This window comes from Pantherophis guttatus, chromosome 17 (assembly GCF_059756535.1).
Source record: "Pantherophis guttatus breed Tessera chromosome 17, ASM5975653v1, whole genome shotgun sequence".
Taxonomy (NCBI): Eukaryota; Metazoa; Chordata; class Lepidosauria; order Squamata; family Colubridae; genus Pantherophis; species Pantherophis guttatus.
In genome coordinates this window covers 11,436,956-11,454,767 of record NC_142079.1, presented here as the reverse complement: position 1 = coordinate 11,454,767, position 17,812 = coordinate 11,436,956, and the positions used below count along the sequence as shown (strand labels likewise).

General features: G+C 45.6%; 1 protein-coding gene across 8 annotated transcripts in view; it reads left to right on the top strand.

The window, feature by feature from the left end:
- SFSWAP (splicing factor SWAP) overlaps positions 1-17,812 on the top strand; it is a 113,625-nt gene that overhangs the window by 53,214 nt on the left and 42,599 nt on the right. For 5 of the 8 annotated variants that reach the window (XM_034435837.3, XM_087880308.1, XM_034435841.3 and 2 more), the window contains 3 exons: positions 1,515-1,686; positions 6,258-6,491; positions 15,824-16,014. In XM_034435837.3, the coding sequence (XP_034291728.2) occupies positions 1,515-1,686; positions 6,258-6,491; positions 15,824-16,014 (597 nt within the window). The remainder of the gene's footprint in view (positions 1-1,514; positions 1,687-6,257; positions 6,492-15,823; positions 16,015-17,812) is intronic. The other 3 variants (XM_034435839.3, XM_087880309.1, XM_087880307.1) reach the window with 1 other exon arrangement.

Genomic DNA, 17,812 nt, shown 5'->3' with positions numbered 1-17,812 from the left:
TTACAATCCATGTTACAATAACCTTTTAAGATCTTCTTTTTTCACTCGCACAAAAAAGGAAATCTGTTTTACTCTTGAGAACGGAATCACTCGGATGAAATCGTAAAGGGCCCCAGATAGACAGGTAATCCTCGATTTATGACCACAGTTGAGCCCCAAATTTCCGTGGCTAATTCAGACATTGATTCAGTGAGTTCTGGCTCATTTTCTTGCCGCACTTGGCTAAGTGAATCACTGCTGCTGTTAAATTAGTCGCACGGTTGTTAAGTCAATCTGCTTTCCCCCGTTGGCTTTGCAGGTTGCAAAAGGGGAAATCACGTGACGTCCGATTTACAACCATTTTTGCCACCGTCGTTAAGTGAATGTGGATCTCCCCCCCCCCCCCCCAATCGCTTTTGCTTTGTCAGGGCTGGCTGGAAAGATCGTAAACGGCATTTTTGTGACGCTGAGATATTGCAACCATCCGAAATGTGGGTCACCCATCGCCCTAATTTCGATCACATGACCATGAGGGTGCTGCAATGGTCATAAATGTGAGGACCGATCATAAGTCGCTTTGGAGGGCAGGCACTTTCACAACTTTGCTCATTAAACAAGCAGTCGTAACTCGATGACTCCCTGTATATGTTATTGATGAATGCTCCATTCATCTCTTGTGAAATTATTCAGACTTGCTAAGCTATCAATATGGTTACCACTTTTGGCTCAAAAGCTGGGTAATACCTGTTCTGACCTAGGCTTCCTTAGAAAGTATAAAGCACAATCTTAGTCCCGCAAAACCTCTTTTATTTATAGATAAACGACTGTAAATTACTTTCAGTTACAGTCCGCAAGGCTTGATAAACAGTCTTTCAGAGGAAGGTTATCAACACCCACCTATCTCACATGGAACGCTGCCAAAGAGCTAATTTCCAGACTCAGGGCAAGGCCAAACGTGGCACAGAGTCACAAACAGAAGTTTCAAATCTTGAATCGGCCAGATGAGCTAATTGCTTCCTGCAAAAGCTCACATCCCATTCGCTCCCCTTTTATGTCTTTTGGGAGGGGCCAATCATCTCCAAGCCTTACTCCCAAGTCGACCCTGTTTTCTTAATTGTTCTTGTCGTCTGGCAGCTCCACGCATGCACACACTGGGAACAGGCTCCTGCTGTTCTTCTGCCTCGCTGCTGTCAGACTCTGGAGGCTGCACATAATTATCAGATGGCCGTGGCCCCCTCTCTGCCTCCAATGCAGAGCCCTCGTCCAAGCTTTTCCCAGGACTGGCCCAAGTTCCTCCCCAATCTCCTCACTGTCCGACCCTGCTTCCAGCTCTGCTGGCCGCCGGTGGGCCACAATACCTCCTACTTTAAAGCAGTTTCCTTCATCAGTTTGAAACATCCTTAAGAGCCCAGCGTGGGGTTGATACGCTGCCCAATTGAAAGTATGTCTCGGTTGGTTTTTTCACATTTATTCTGCTGCAGCTTCCAGTTTTGGGAGTGTGCTACACAGTGGATTTTTTCCCCCTCTTTTAAAAGCAGGTCGCTTCTTTGTCGGAGGACGTTTCTACCGACGCGCCCAGCACGGCACCTGGAGAGACCCAGTTTCCTGCTGAGCAGACGCCTGAAGATGCCGATTCAGCTGCTGAAGGAAATAATGCAAAGGACGCAGCTGCCATCAAAATTAGCAATGATGGCAAGCTGATAAAAGGTAAGCCTCCAGCCCAGATCAAACCCTGTCTTTTGAGAGGACAAAGTCACATTGATGGCACCTGAGAAACCTTCGGTCTGGCTCCCAGCCCTCCACTCTCCCCCCCCCCCTTCTAAAAGGTGCTGTTGAATTATGATTTTTTAAAGATGAGAGACAGGCTGTGAAGTAAAAGGCAAGTTATCCCATGCATTGTTAATTTAAATGCATTCTGATGGCTAAAATAAGCCCTGGAAAGTATACAGAATAACAGAGTTGGAAGGGACCTTGGAGATCTTCTAGTCCAGCGGTCACCAACTGTGGACCACTGGTGTTCCACGAGAAAATTTTGGTGGTCCACAGAAAAATTATTTGCATTTTTTATATTGCACTAAAATGTTGTGAACCCCTCATAGTTTGAGGGGTTCTCAAACTATGGCCCCTGGGCCGGATATGTGCAATGAACGTTTGTGTTGCTGTAGAGAAGCTCCCCCTTCGGGGTCTTTTTGTGTGGGTCGGAGGGGGGCAGAAATTCTGACTTGGGGTCTGCTTCAGCCTCCTGGTGTGGGGCTTTGGGCGAAGGCTGGAGGGAAGTGTCGCTGCTGGCGAAGAGCCGGAGGACCTTGTTCCAGTGGGACTGCATCATGACCTGGAACTGGCTGACCATCTCAGCCCGCTGATCCTCCAGGCGCCGGTACCTGGCCTTGCACTCCCGCAGGTCTTCCCTCTACTTGGAAAACCTATGCTCCTAGTCCTCAATGAGGTGCTTCTGCTGAGCCTCCTTCTTGGTCAGATCCAATTTGAACTGAGCTGTTTTGCCAACTCTTTCTCCTGGTGGCTGCTTAGCTCCAACAACTGCTTCCTCTTGGGGCCCTAAGGAGCCCAGGCAGGCAGGCGAGGAGTGGTGAGTAGAAGCTGGGGAGGCGCCCCTCGACATGAGCGACATTGAGTTGGCCATGCCCACCCAGTCACATGACCACCTTGTCACGCCCACCCAGCCATTCATTAGGCAGATCATATTAGTAGTCAGCGGGATTTAAAATTATGACTGTAGTGGTCCCTGGGGTCTGAAAGGTTAGTGACCCCTGTTTTAGTCCAACCTCCTGCTCAAGCAGGAAACCCTTTATCATTCTGCACAAATGGTTGTCCAATTTCTTAAAAACCTCAGGAAGGCTTGTCTGTCTGTCTGTCTGTCACCTGAGAGGGTTGTTAACCATGTCAAGTGCTATATATCTGCTATTTCTCTCCATCCATCTGTCCATCTCTATCTATCTATCTATCCATCATTTCCATCCCTCCATCCACCTCTCTCTCTGTGATCTACCTACTCTCGGCTTGCTCACCGAACCAGGTAACTTTGGAAGAACCACGTCTCAATTACAAGATTCAGAAGCTGAATGATGGTTTATTCCTGCTCCAGGTCGGGTGTAGTCAATACCGAGTGCAATAATGAATACATAAAGTCGGCCGCCTCCCAGCGCTCTTTAAATAACCCGCAGTGTCTTATCAGCCAATCGGCTTTATTTCTGGGATTTGTAGCTGGCCACTGCAGGTCCGGTGACGTCATCACCTGCATCGCCTGGAATCCCGGCGCGGATCTGCCTTGCCCGGCCACAGAGTGCCCGACCGCCTAGTTTAAAGATCACCGATCACCCCCACCACTGCCGTGTGCACCCCCCGCCCACCCGTCTTCACAACCCGTCGGAGTTCGTCGGAGAACGTTCGGGGTCTCCCGTGGGCTGTATCTTAGGTCTCCGATCCCCCGATGCTTTTCCCTGATCCCAGATGTGTCGAGCCGAAGTGAGTCTCGACACCTACTTATCTACCTACAATCTTACCTACCTATCTCATCTATGTACCTATCGACTTGTCTTATCTGTCTCATAGAATCATAGGGCTGAATCAAATCTCACAGAATCGAACTTCCAGGGTTAAGGCAAGCCGTTCTACTCAATAATTGTTCTCACTGTCAGGAAATTTCTCCTTAGTTCTAGTTGGATCTCTCTTTGATTACTTTCCATCCATTACTTCTCGTCCTGCCCTCAGGTGTTTTGGAGAAGAGGTTGACGGTGTTGAAATGAATTTCAAGGAAGGGGGTCCCTGTTGCATTTTTTTCACAGACTGGCAGCCTGATCAGGTCCAAATGGTGCCCATACCCCCCAAACAGCAGGTGGTAATTATCCAGGAGTAAAAAGCCAAGTTAACTCCCTGCAAAGTAGAAAAGCACCTCTCATGAGTAATTGCAAATTATACAAAGGGCCTTTCCAACTTAGTGGGTATAAGCCTCAGGGCAGATACATCCACATGCTTTACTCCATCCCCTTTAATAGAAAGTCAATTTACTAAAGATTTTTTTTCCCCTTTAAAAGCAACTGCGGTGGTGGGTTGAGTCTGTAGGGGGGGAAGTTAAAAAAAAAATGAGAGAACTGTAATATCGGTCTTTTGTCTCCAGAAAAAAAAGCCTGCTCGGAAACACACTTTCTATTTTTTAAATATATATATATATATTAATCCTCCCTCCACTCCCGTTCTAAAAAAAAATTAGCAGGATGTACGGTCACAATATTTTCTTGTGTATTTTTATCCCGAGGTGACAGCTAATTAGAGGGAACCACAACACACCAACAGATATTAGAGGACTGTGCCAAGCTTCATCACAATATGTCTATGGAGATTCTCAATCATCCAGGTTGTGGTTGTCCCAAAGGTGCATTTTTTTTCAAGAGCCAACTGGACACTCTGATTTTTCTTTGAAGGCGTTTCGCTTCTCATCTCAAGAAGCTTCTTCCACTCTGACTGAATGGTGGGGAATGGAAGGATTTATATCCCTTGACAGCTGGTCCTTTGCATCCTTTTAGAGAGTCATTGAGGCCACTTGGAGGTTTATCTGTGTCCTCAGGGTCACCTGAATGATGCAAATGGGTGTGGAGCCTACTTGGCACTGTTGTTGATATACATGAGGTTTTCTTTTTTTTTTCTCCCCGATGGGATTCATGTCTAATTTCCTTGGCATTTCATCTTTCTTAAGTCCTGCAACTAGTGCAAAATAGTCCTCGACCTGTCATCAAAACTGAGTCCAAAATAAGTGAGACAGTTGTTAAGTGAAGGACTTTTGGGACTTCAGCACAATAGCAAAGGAGAGACAGTTTAAGCCCTGTGGTTGCAGCCCGGTTCTGTTTGGCAACCAAGGGGACCCCATGCTCCGGTAGAAAACAGTCCTCTTCCAGATATCTGGCTGCAAATTTTGCATCTTTTAATCCCTAAGATTTAAGCATTTTCCATTTCCATCCAGCAGTTCTGCTTTTCTCCTCCATTATGTCCGTTATCCCCCCATCCCCGTCCCCCAGGGCTACTAGCAAGCACAGGTCCCTCTAAGCTTGCTGCGGCCTCCCTTGTGCGTGTCAAGGAAGCTGTTTTGATTACCCAAAGGTCTTGGATGGATAACTGAGTTTACCCTTAATCCATAGAAAAGAACTAGTTGTCTGAAAAATCCCAAAACTCCTGGGGAAAAACTTACTGCTTTAGTCCAAATAATGATGCGGTCAAGCGTGATACACTCAGAAGGGGATTCCATAGCATAAAGGACTGCTGTGTTTTTGGGGTGGGGCAGAGTAGGTCTTTGGGGGAGCACATGGCTGCAAATAGTTAAGAGGCTGAGGCAAAAGTAGCTGGAAGTAACCATTTGCTTTCTGATATTTGCTTTCTGGGTTCATTTTTCTTCCTCTGTGTCCTACCCTGGTCTGAACAGATTTCTTGTTTGTTTGTTTGTTTTTCTTTTTTTTTAAGGAGAATTAAAATTCAGCCAAGGGCAGCACGAACGAAGCTGGGGGCTGCATCCTCCTCTATTCCATTAGACTGTTCTTCCTATCTCTCCTTCCACCCCAACCAAAAAAAACCCCCACCCCTGGCAACTGGCAGTAAAAATATTTATTTATTTGTGTCCTGCCCTTATTTTGTTTTTTTACAAATCCCAAGGTGGCAGAGAGATCTGGCAAACTTTCCTCCTTCATAACAGCAATACTATGAGATGACTTGAGCTGAGAGAGAAGGAGTGGCCCAAAGTCACCCAGCCAGCTTTTATGGCTAAGGCAGGACTAGAACTCCCCATCTCCTGGTGATTGACCTAAAATTACCCAGCCATCAATCATGGCTAAAATGGGACTAGGATTCACAGTGACCTGGCGATTGACTTGAAGTCAACTAGTTAACTTTCATGCCTAAGGTGGGACTAGAACTCACCATCTCCTGTTAATTGACCCAAAATTACCCAGCCAGCTGTCACGGCTAAGATGGAACTAGGATTCACAGTCACCTGGTGATTGACGTAAAATCACCCAGCTAGTTTTCATGCCTAAGGTGGGACTAGAACTCACCATCTCCTGGTGATTGACCCAAAATTACCCAGCCAACTGTCATGGGTAAGATGGGACTAGAATTCACAGTCACCTGGCGATTGACCTGAAGTCACCCAGCTAACTTCCATGCCTAAGGTTGGGACTAGAACTCACTGTCTCCTGGTTCCTGACGCCTCAACCACTAGACCAAAGTTTCAACTTGCAATGACTGCTTTACAGATCATCCTTTTTCTCCCACAGTGTCATTTGCACCCATCAGCTTTGCAATCCGGGCCAAAGAAAACGACATGCTCCCTTTGGAAAAGAACCGGGTGAAGCTCGACGACGATACTGACGAGGAGGAGGAGGAAGGGAAAGAGGGCCAGGAGAGTGCCAGCAGCACCTCCAACAGCGCTGCCCTCCTTGCCCCCTCCAGCAGTGCCCCGGAAGAAAAAAAGCCCCAGTTGACCCAGGAAGAGCTGGAAGCCAAGCAAGGTAAGAATTGTATGGTCTGGATCGACTGGGATTTATACATCATCCCGTTTGAAACATACCATATTTTTTGGACTATAAGACGCAACAAGATTTCGAAGAGCAAAACAAGGGGGGGAAAAGTTTTTGCCCTTCCCTCTGTGCATCCTGTTTTTGCAAAAAATGGGCACTTTTTTTCGCAAAAATGGGATGTCCGGAAAGTTTGGGAGGCCTGCAGAGTGGTCCTGGGGCCGGGGAGGGCAAAAACGCGACACATGGGGGGTTTGGGATGCCAAAAACGGGGCACGCAGGGGGTTTGGTAGGCTTGCAGAGTGCTCCTGGGGACTGGGGAGGGCAAGAACGTGACACGTGGGGGTTTTTTTTTTGCAAAAACGGGCCTGTTTTTCGTAAAAATGGGTAACGCAAAGGGTTTGGGAGGCCTGCAGAATGCTCCTGGGGGCTGGGGAGGGCAAAAATGCAACGCGTAAGGGGGTTGGTAGGCCGGTATCGGAAAGCTGTAAAAATGTAACGAGGATGTTAAAGATATAAAAAAAAATAACCCCCCCAAAAGGGGGGGGGGTTTGGCAGGCCAAAAACGTGCCTGTTTTTGGCGAAAACGGGACGCATGGGGGGGGTTTCGAGAGGCCAAAAATGGCTGTATTTGGTGTATAAAACGCACCAACATTTCCACCTAATTTTAGGGAAGGGAGGAAGTGCATCTTATACTCCAAAAATACGGTAATTCTGCATAGACAGGGCCGAAGCATTGCTAAAAGGGAGCTATGGAAAGAGAGCAGAAGAAGGCAGAAGAAATACGACTATTTGTTGATAGACAAATGTTGATGAAGATTCTCGGTCCTCCAGGTCATGGTTGTCCCAAAAGTGCTTTTTTTTCCCAAGAGGCAACTGGACTTACTTGGTTTTTATTTTGAAAACGTTTCGCTTCTCATCCAAGAAGCTTCTTCAGCTCTGACAGGATGGTGAGGAATGAAAGGATTTATATTCCTTGCAGACGGCTGGTCATTTGCATCCTTTTAGAAGGTGGTTGAAGCACTTGGAGGTTTATCTGTGTCCTCAGGGTCACCAGAGTAGTGCAAATGAATGTGAAGCCTTCTTGGCACTGTCTTTGATATACATGTGGTTTTCTTTTTTGTAACTAATAAAACAGAGACCCAACCTAGAACTAAGGAGAAATTTCCTGATAGATAGAACAATTAACCAGTGGAACGACTTGCCACCAGAAGTTGTAGATGCTCCATCACTGGAGGTTTTTAAGAAGAGATTGGACAACCATTTGTATGAACTGGTACAGGGCAGTGATGGCAAACTTTTTCAGCACCGAGTGCCCAACCAGAACGCATGTGCGTGTGTCCTTGTGTGGACCCGACCAATCGGGTTACTTGGAACCCTGACAGTGTGCATGTGCGCGCGCCGGAGCGCAGGAAACCGGAAGACCAGCTGGTCAACGCGCACATGCCTGTTTTTTGGCTATTTTTTAGGCCCGAAAAAATTATTTATTTATTTATTTATTTATTACATGTATTTATATGCTGCCATTCTCCCGAAGGACTCAGGGCGGCGAACACTAGTTAAGAAACAAGTACAATAAAATCATAATTTAATCCAAATAATTAATTAGTAGTAAATAATAAAGCCCGGAATCAGTCTCAGCCTATTTGTTTGAAAAGCCAAGTCTTCAAGTCCCGACGGAAGGAGCGGAGATCAGGAGCCTGAAAAAATGCCTGAAAATGGGCCGAAAAAGCCCAGAAATGGCTTGAAAAATGGCCTGGGTTTTTTTGCTGTTTTGGGCCATTTTTCGGGCTGTTTTCAGGCCATTTTCCCGCACTCTGGAAACCAGAAGAGCAGCTGGCGAAGGCGTGCGTGCCCACAGAGAGGGCTCTGCGTGTGTTGTGGCCCGCCAGCAGCCTGCGCAGATTGTGGCTAATGACGAGGCTGGTGTGGTGTCGCGCCAGCAGCTTGCGCAGCCGGTGCTCGCGTCGGACAGCGAGGAGGCTAAAGAGGATGTGGTGCCAGAGGCAGAGACTCAGCCAGGGCCTTCAGAACCTCCAGAGGCTCCTTCAAGTGGAGAGAGCGAAGTGGAGGAACCTCTCCTCAATGCTCGAGCACGCAGGGCTGCCAAAAGGCAGGAGTGGCTACTCAGGAGGAGGAGATCTCCCCGAGAGTAAGGCTTGAGGATAATTGGCCACTCCCTTAGCCTATTTAAGTCGCACGCCGTTAGTAAGTTTCTTGCTGGAAACAACTTGTAATTATCATCAGAGCATTTTTGGAAAAGTCTTATCGTATCTTGTTTTCTGGGCTGGTTGCCAACCTTTGCCGGACTTTGGTTTATTCTTGCTACTTAATAAATTTGATAAGGACCGTTGGCGTGTGTCAATATCCTCGGGAATCCGGAGCTGGGGCAGAACAGTGTGCCACGCCTCCCGGGTATAGGGTTTCCTCCCTGAGCAGGGGGTTGGACTGGAAGACCTCCAAGGTCCCTTCCAGGTCTGTTATTCTGCTTTAAGTTTCTAACTGCAAAAGCTACTAGCCAGTGAAGCAGGCTATTACATGAAGCGGTGAGTTCTGTTTCAGTAAAGGTTTTGTAAGCGAACATCCTACGTAGCACAACACATACCCAGAATCATTAAAATACTAGCTCTTTAATGAAGCATTAAATCTACCAGGCGCCTCCTCTGAGGAGGAAGCCATACCTACATACTAACCGAGATCAATGCAATCAAGAGTGAAATGCCAATGCGTAGCACACCAGAACGGTCTTCTCCATTGACCGAATCAAGGCTGAAGGCAAATCCTTCATTCCATGCTTCCCCGATCACAGATTCGTAGAGTTGAAAGAGACCTTAGAAGAAAACATTACCAAGCAAGTATTTATTTTTTATTTTTTTTGAAAGCAAACAGGAATCTTAGTCAAAAGAGACCGGCCATACAACGCCAGGCATAAATAACCAGGAGCATTCATTTGGTTCAAAGCACAGAAAAGTTCATTTTTGCCACCTATACACCTATATCAAGGGGGATGCGGTGGCTCAGTGGCTAAGATGCTGAGCTTGTTGATCGAAAGGTTGGCTTTTCAGTGGTTCGAATCCCTAGTGCCGCGTAACGGGGTGAGCTCCCCTTACTTGTCCCAGCTTCTGCCAACCTAGCAATTCAAAAGCACATAAAAAAATGCAAGTAGAAAAATAGGGACCACCTTTGGTGGGAAGGGAACAGCGTTCCGTGCGCCTTTGGCATTTAGTCATGCCGGCCACATGACCACGGAGACGTCTTCGGACAGTGCTGGCTCTTCGGCTTTGAAACGGAGATGAGCAGCGCCCCCTAGAGTCAGGAACGACTAGCACATATGTGCGAGGGGAACCTTTGCTTTTTTAAGGGTCAACAGAATTCACAGGGGGGCTGGACCTGAGTCTCTTGTGGCTGCACAATGACGTCAAACTGATGACACGCTTAACTCCACTTTCCAGATTCTCCTATTCATCTCCTGCACACAAAACGATTATGAAGTGTGTTTGAACTCTGTTAGATCTCCAAGAGGGTGGAGTTGCATAGTTCTGCGATCCAGCCAGTGCTGTCACATAACTGATTTTGTATAAAAAAGAACACCGCTTGGGGGGGGGGGGGCGCCAAAAGCCCCACTAAGCAGGTATATACAAAAGTATGAAGGCTATTGCTTAACGCATTGTAAATCGCCCTGAGTCTCCGGAGAAGGGCGGCATATAAATCGAACCAATAAATAAATAAATAAAGCAGTCACCTAGACTAAACTGGAGTTGGGTAATTAATTGATCAAGCTTTCTATCATCTCGGCTTGCATTAATGTGCCCACCGCACATTAAATTGCCAGAGAGCACATTGTTGGGACATGTGATCTGTAGACCGCAATTATGGTTCCTTCCTCCTGGTCTCTTGCCCAAAGCAGTTTCTCAGCTGCATGGACATCTGAACCCAGTGGTGAAATGTAAAATTTGTTACTACCGGTTCTGTGGGCGTGGCTTGGTGGGGGGAGGGTAATATGACTGGGTGGGCGTGGCCAATTTTTTTTTTTTAACTTTTAAAAGCATTTTTTTCTACAACCTCTTCGGCCGAAGAGGTTACAAGGAAAAAATGCTTTTAAAAGCCTCTGACGATCCCAGCTGAGCCGCTTGATCATCAGAGGCTTGGTTTTTTTTTTTTACTTTTAAAAGCATTTTTTCGGCAGAAGAGGTTGTAGAAAAAATGCTTTTAATAGTAAAAAAAAAAAAGCCTCTGATGATCGTGCGGCTCAGCTGGGCATGGGGGGGGGGCCCGCAGGGATTTTTGCTACCGGTTCTCCGAACCACCCGCCGCCATTGCTACCGGATCGGGCGATCCGGTCTGAACCGGGAGCATTTCATCCCTAATCTGACCCCAAAACTCCCAGCAGCAGCTATGCCAGCAAGGAATTCTAGGAATTATTATTATTTTTATTATTAGTCATATTTCTATGCCGCCCACTCTCCGAGGACTCTGGGCGGCTTACACCAAAGACAGTATACTAAATAGCATATTGCCCCCAACAATCTGGGTCCTCATTTTATCCACCTCGGAAGGATGGAAGGCTGAGTCAACTTTGAGCCGGTGAGATTTGATCCGCTGATCTGCTGAACTAGCAGTCAGCTGAAGTAGCTGCAGTACTGCACTCTAACCACTGCGCCACCTCGGCTCTTTGAAGCTCACACACCTGGAAGTTGTGTGAATCCAGCCATGAAATAACACATGTGATTTTCTTTTTTGCAACTAATCAAACAGAGACCCTGGTAGTAAGAGCCTTGGTAGTACAGGGGTTTAAGGCACCCTGTTATTAAGCTGCTTAAGACCAGCTGCCTGCAATTACTGCAGGGTTCGAATCTCGCCAAGGCTCAAGGTTGACTCAGCCTTCCATCCTTTCTAAGATAGGTGAAATGAGGACCCAGTTTGTGGGGGCAATAAGCTGACTTTGTATAAATATACAAAAGGATGAAGGCTATTGCTGAGCACATTGTAAGCCGCCCTGAGTCCTCGGAGAAGGGCGGCATATAAATCAAATTAAAAAAAAAAAAGACCCAACCTAGAACCAAGGAGAAATTTCCTGATCGATAGAACAATTAACCAGTGGAAAGATTTGCCTCCAGAAGTTGTAGATGCTCCATCACTGGAAGTTTTTAAGAAGAGATTGGGCAGCCATTTGTACGAAATGGTACAGGGCCATGATGGAGAACCTATGGCACGCGTGCCCAAAGTGGCACGTGAAAGCCATGTTGCCTGACACGCTCGGCCTTGCCTGTTTGTCTTCCGGGTTCCTGGCATGCATGCACACACGTCGATTAGCTGTCTTTCACGCCCGTGGCAGTGCCAAAAACCAAATGCTCGCCCGGCCAGCTGAATGTCAGATTGTCACTGATAAAATAACTTCCTTCCTTTTGGTTCTTGTCTGCTTGTGCAAAGACGAAAGAGAAGGAAGTACAGGTAGTCCTTACCTTACAACAGTTGAAAGTTACGACGTCACTGGGAAAAGTGGCGCTTTTCCACACTTATGACCACTTTTCACACTTAGCCCCATGGTCATGTAACCAAAATTTGGATGTTTGGCAACTGCTTCATATTTATGCCGGTTGCAATATCCCTGGATCACGGGAACCCCTTTTGCGACCTTCTAACAAGCAAATTCAACGGAGAAGCCAGGTTGACTTCACAACCGTGTTACTCACTCAAGAGCTGCAGTGATTCGCTTAACAACCGTGGCAAGAAAGGTTGCAAAACGGGGCAAAGTTCACTTAACAACTGTCTCATTGGCAAACAGAAATGTTGGCGCTCAATTAGGGATTGACGGTTACCTGTGTGAAATGTTCCCTGTAAATCAGCAATGCTGGCTTATTTTACACAAAAGGTAGCCATCGCACACGAAACATATTTGCGAGTAAAGTAACCGAGCCATTCGTGGTCCTTGACATTTGCTATATCAGACACAAAATAAATGAGGCAGAGGAGGAAAGGAAACGTTATTCTCCTTTCCATTTTTCCTTTCCTGAAAGAATGACGCCCGAGTGATAATTAAATCTGCATTTATGTGTGTCTAATTCAATAAAACGCAGCAGCGTAATTTGATAAGAGAAGTCTCACGAAGCAGCCACAGTGATAGGGTTGACTTTGAGCTGCTGTGAAAAGACTCCTCCATAAAGTGCAAATGTGATTATTAATTTTTTAAAAATCGTGAATCCATTTGCAAATAAAATGTTTTATGTGTGTGTGTGTGTATGTATATATACACACACACACACACATATATACACATACACACCGTGTTTCCCCGAAAATAAGACCCTGTGTTATATTTTTTTTGAACCCCGAAATAAGTTCTTGGCATTATTTTCGGGGAGGTCTTATTATTTTGGGGCCAATGGAGCAAGATGGGGCTCCTCTTGCCATCCTACCTGATTTCCAACTCTGCATTTAAATATTTTCGGGGAGAGCTTATTTTCGGGGGGAGGCTTATTTTAGCGCATGCGCTCAAAAGCCTGTTTGGACTTATTATCAGGGGATGTCTTATTAATTCTCCTTCTTTCATATTTGGGAAAATAGGCAGTATTTTAAAATACTTACAAATCTTGATAAACTGCTTTTTTAATATCCGTCCACAGATGTACATTAGCACTAAAGACAGCAAAGCCACTTCGTTTGTAAAATACCAATGAAATGCGAAACTTGCTGGGGAACCAGAAACAACAGAGATCACTGTTGTTTTTTTAAAAAAAAAAAATGGATCTGTTTAAACCCAGATCATTAATAGCAATAGCAATTAGATTTATATACTGCTTCATAGTGCTTTACAGCCCTCTCTAAGCAGTTTCCAGAGTCAGCCTATTGCCTTCAAGAATCTGAGTCCTCATTTTAATGGTCCTCAGAAGGATGAAAAGCTGAAACACTCTTGAGCTGGTAAGGATCAAACTGCTGGCAGTTGGCAGAGTTAGCCTGCATTTCTAACCACTGCGCCACCACAGCTTTAGGATAGGGAGCCAGTTTCGTGCAGTGGTTAAGATGCTAGCCTAGAAACCAGGAGACTGTGAGTTTTAGTCCCACCAGCTAGGTGACTTTGGGCCAATCACCAGGAGATGGTGAGTTCTAGTCCCACCTTAATAGAGCCAAAATATTGTATGCAAGCAAACATATGGAAATGGTTAAAAAAAAAAAAAAGTGCATTGACAAACTCTACAAGAAGCCTTTAATTTGTTTAAGCCACAGCTCTTTTACACGTGTGAGTGTGTTGGGGAGGGTGTATTGTTTTATCAGGGCAGGGCAGCGATTATAAATGGCAGGAAGCCCTTTAATTAATTGCTACTTATAGCTCCAACCAAGTAACGATTCAGAAGCAGGTCGTGTCAAGGGCCCTGAACGGTTGGTCTTTGCTTGAAGGCCTGGAAACGGAAGGTGAAGAGATGCAGGTTTTTCTCCCAAGAGCTGCGTTGGTTTGGTTCTTGGCAGTTTTCCCCCTGCGTGTTCTCCTCCATTACGTTCAAAAAAACCAGCAGCGCCAACTGTGTTGCAAATGGACTTACCGGGACCATGCATTCACTCCTCCACAAGGCACTCTTGAGTGATTTAAGCCTCATTCACCGTCCATCCACACTTAAAAACTTGGAGAGCACCATTGCCTGATAAAATCAGTGGTCTTTTTTTTTTTTTTTTTAATCAGCAAGCCAGGCTAAGAGAAGCATTCGTAACATGACATGGCTTAAACGCACATCTTGCACTTGTCACACGCACACACACTGGCTATTTTAATTAGCACAGCCAGCGACGAGGAAAGCTGTTGAGCGTACAGCTAACAGTATTTGCATGCTAACCTCCCTTCTGTCTCCATCGCTCGGTTCTAGCACAGCGTCGGAAAATGTCCGCGTAAGCAGAAAACATTTCCATGGCAATTGTAACCAACGTGGAAGAGGCAGGGAGCTGCACCAACTAAGAAATAATTAGAATAAGAAATAATTAGCAAGGCAAGGCACACGTGACGGCAATCAGCGAGAATGTTTCACTTGGTTTAGAAACTAGTTCTCGGAAGCATTGTTCCCTGCCTTTCCAATTCATGCCCCAATTAATCTTCCCCTCGATTGTATAATGCTTAAATTTCCTTTAACCTTGAGTCTCTGCTTGGCGTTGGAGGTAGTTGCCTTCTGCTTTGTCCATTTGGCATTAGGGCAGAGTCGAGTTCTTTGAATTTTTGCGATGCAAAAGATAAATTAAGCCCAGCCTTTAGCTTCATAGGAGATGGTGAGAACAGTTCTGCATGAGAGCCAGAAAAAGATAGACAGTAGATTGTTGTTGCTAGTCGCAAAGTCATGTCCGACCCATTGCGACCCCATGGACAACGTTCCTCCAGGCCTTCCTGTCCTGTACCATCCTCTGGAGTCATTTAAGTTCACGCCGACTGCTTCAGTGACTCCATCCAGCCACCTCGTTCTCTGCCGTCCCCTTCTTTTCTTTTGCCCTCAATCTTTCCCAGCATTAGGCTCTTCTCCAGGGAGTCCTTCCTTCTCATTAGGTGACCAAAATATTTGAGTTTCCTCTTCAGGATCTGGCCTTCTCAAGAGCAGTCAGGGTTGATCTCCTCTAGGACTGACCAGTTGGTCGGAACCTTCTTTTTACCTTTTAAAAGCATTTTTTTACTACCGGTTCGGGCAAATAGGTAGTAAAAAAAATGCTTTTAAAAAGTAAAAAAAAAAAAAAAGAGGCTCTGACGATCGTGCTAAATGCTAAAAAAAGTTTCTTAAAAAGTTACCACGATCGCGCGTCGCTCATCTGATCGTCGGAACCGGCCCAAACCGGTAGCATTTCACCCCTGGTCTGTAGGGTTCTTGGTGCTCTCTTGAGCTTGGTGGTTTCCTTGCAGATGTTTCATCACCCAACTAAATAACTTCATCAGTGCTAGGAGGGAGAGTGGGATTTGTTCTCTGTTTAGTCTCTGTCCCACTCCCTGATAATCTTTTCTCGGAATTTATGGCAGCCTCATCTTTGCTATTTCCCCTTAGTCCTTTGTTCTTTATCATGTCTTTTGTTAGCTAATGAAAAGCCGTCTTTGAAAATCCCTGCTGTTTGATGTTTTTAGAGCAGTCACAGCACTTCGTATCCTTTTTTTTCTTTTAAAGAACTTTTGTTTTGCCTCTTACATATTTTTAAGGTGTTTTTCCAAGCAGTCTTTAAAAGGCCATGTAATTTTTTGGGGGGGTGTATGTGTTTTGTTTTGTTTTTTTAAAGTTGCCTGATTTTCAGACGATAATGCAGCTTGGCGTAAGAAACAGGTCTTAAGTTAAACGACAGTCTCTTCTCTTTTCCTCCTCCACCACCAGCAAAACAGAAATTAGAAGACCGATTGGCAGCTGCAGCAAGAGAAAAACTAGCCCAAGCTTCCAAAGAATCGAAAGAGAAACAGCTTCAAGCGGAACGAAAGAGAAAAGCCGCCCTCTTTTTGCAGAACCTGAAGAATCCACTGGCAGACATGGAAGTTGACAAAATGGAGGAAAGTGCCTTTAACATGGAGGTGAGCAAAGGAGACACTCTTTACACTGCAGGGGGAATTTGTGATGGCAGGTGGGGGAAATCTTGAGAGAGGGGGCAAAGAGATGCTGCCAAGGGAAGTGTTGGGAAAAGAGACTGCATAACCCAGAGCTGCATAACAGATGGAGAAAGATGCTCAGAAGGGACCCTCCCTAGTTTCTCAAGCTGTAAAGGAGGTGACTATAATGGTGTGTGGGAAAGACCTCGGGGTGGGGGAGAGAGAGAGAGAGAGAGAGAATAATAAGCAATCAAATCATACTAGGAAACAATATAAATCATAAGGATACAGCAATGAGTTACAGTCATAAGTGGGAGAGGATCGGTGATGGGAACGATGAGAAGATTAATAGTAATAGTAATGCAGACTTAGTGAATAGTTTGACAGTGTTGAGGGAATTATTTGTTTAGCAGAGTGATGGTGTTCGGGGAAAAACTGTTCTTGTGTCCAGTTGTTCTGATGTGCAGTGCTCTATAGCGTCATTTTGAGGGTAGGAGTTGAAACAATTGATGTCCAGGATGCGAGGGGTCTGTAGATACTTTCACAGCCCTCTTTTTGACTCGTGCAGTATACAGGTCCTCAGTGGAAGTTACGTGTGACAGTTGACTACACTTGGGAAACTTCCGACATGTTGCTCCTAATAAATAACTGGATTTCTTTTGAAACTTGGCTTGAGGCTCGTGAGTTAATTAGAGGCTCATGAGTTAACTAGGACATTCGTGGGAGCTCTGACAAAGAGACAGCATACCCCACAGCTTCATAATGGATGGATAAGGAGGCTCAGAAGAGATCCTCCCTAGTTTCTCATCCTGTAAAGGACATAGCTGTAATGGTATGTGCGAAAAGCCTTGGGAGATGAAGCAAAATCACATGATTATTTAGGGACCAGTCAGATAAGAGAAGGCATGGCTCCCAGCTGCATAATAGGTGAAGAAAGAAACTCAGAAGGGACCCTCCCTAGTTTCTCAGGTTGTAAAGGAGATAATGGAAGATTTGTACTTTCAGACTTGCAAGATTCTATTGATGTAGCTTTACGATAAAGTAGAATTACTTCCTCTGTTCGTGTTTCCCATCTGGGTCCACCTTAGTAAGGCTGACAAAATTTGCCAAGAGGCTGTTTTTAAGGGCAGGCAATGGGAGAGCTACCAGTACTGCTGAAAACATTAACGTTGACTGAAATTGAGTAAGGAGTAACTCTTTAAAGAAAGGAAGGAAAAAAATTGTCTAAAATGAACGACACATTGGTCTTTGGGGATGTAAGGAATTGTGATAAATGGACTCGGCTTAATCTTCCTGATATCGCCAAAGTGAGGCAAACCATCCATGTTTAAAGGGCAGTTTTTTTTCTATTTGCTAAACTATGGGGAAAAATAAACAAGGGACGCGGTGGCTCAATGACTAAGACGCTGAGTTTGTCGATCGAAAAGGTCAGCAGTTCAGCGGTTCGAATCCCTAGTGCCGTGAAACAGGTGTCAGGTTTCGTTGCTATCTTAAATAAAAAATATGCAAGTAGAAAAACAGGGACCACCTTTGGTGGGAAGGGAACAGCGTTCCGTGCGCCTTTGGCGTTGAGTCATGCCGGCCACAGGACCACGGAGACGTCTTCAGACAGCGCTGGCTCTTCGGCTTTGAAATGGAGATGAGCACCGCCCCCTAGAGTCAGGAATGACTAGCACATATATGCAAGGGGAATCTTTACCTTTTAAGCTATTGGGAGGGGGAGGGGGAAATGCTAAGATTTGCATTTCTAATAAAAGCATACATTATTTGCATTTCCCAAACA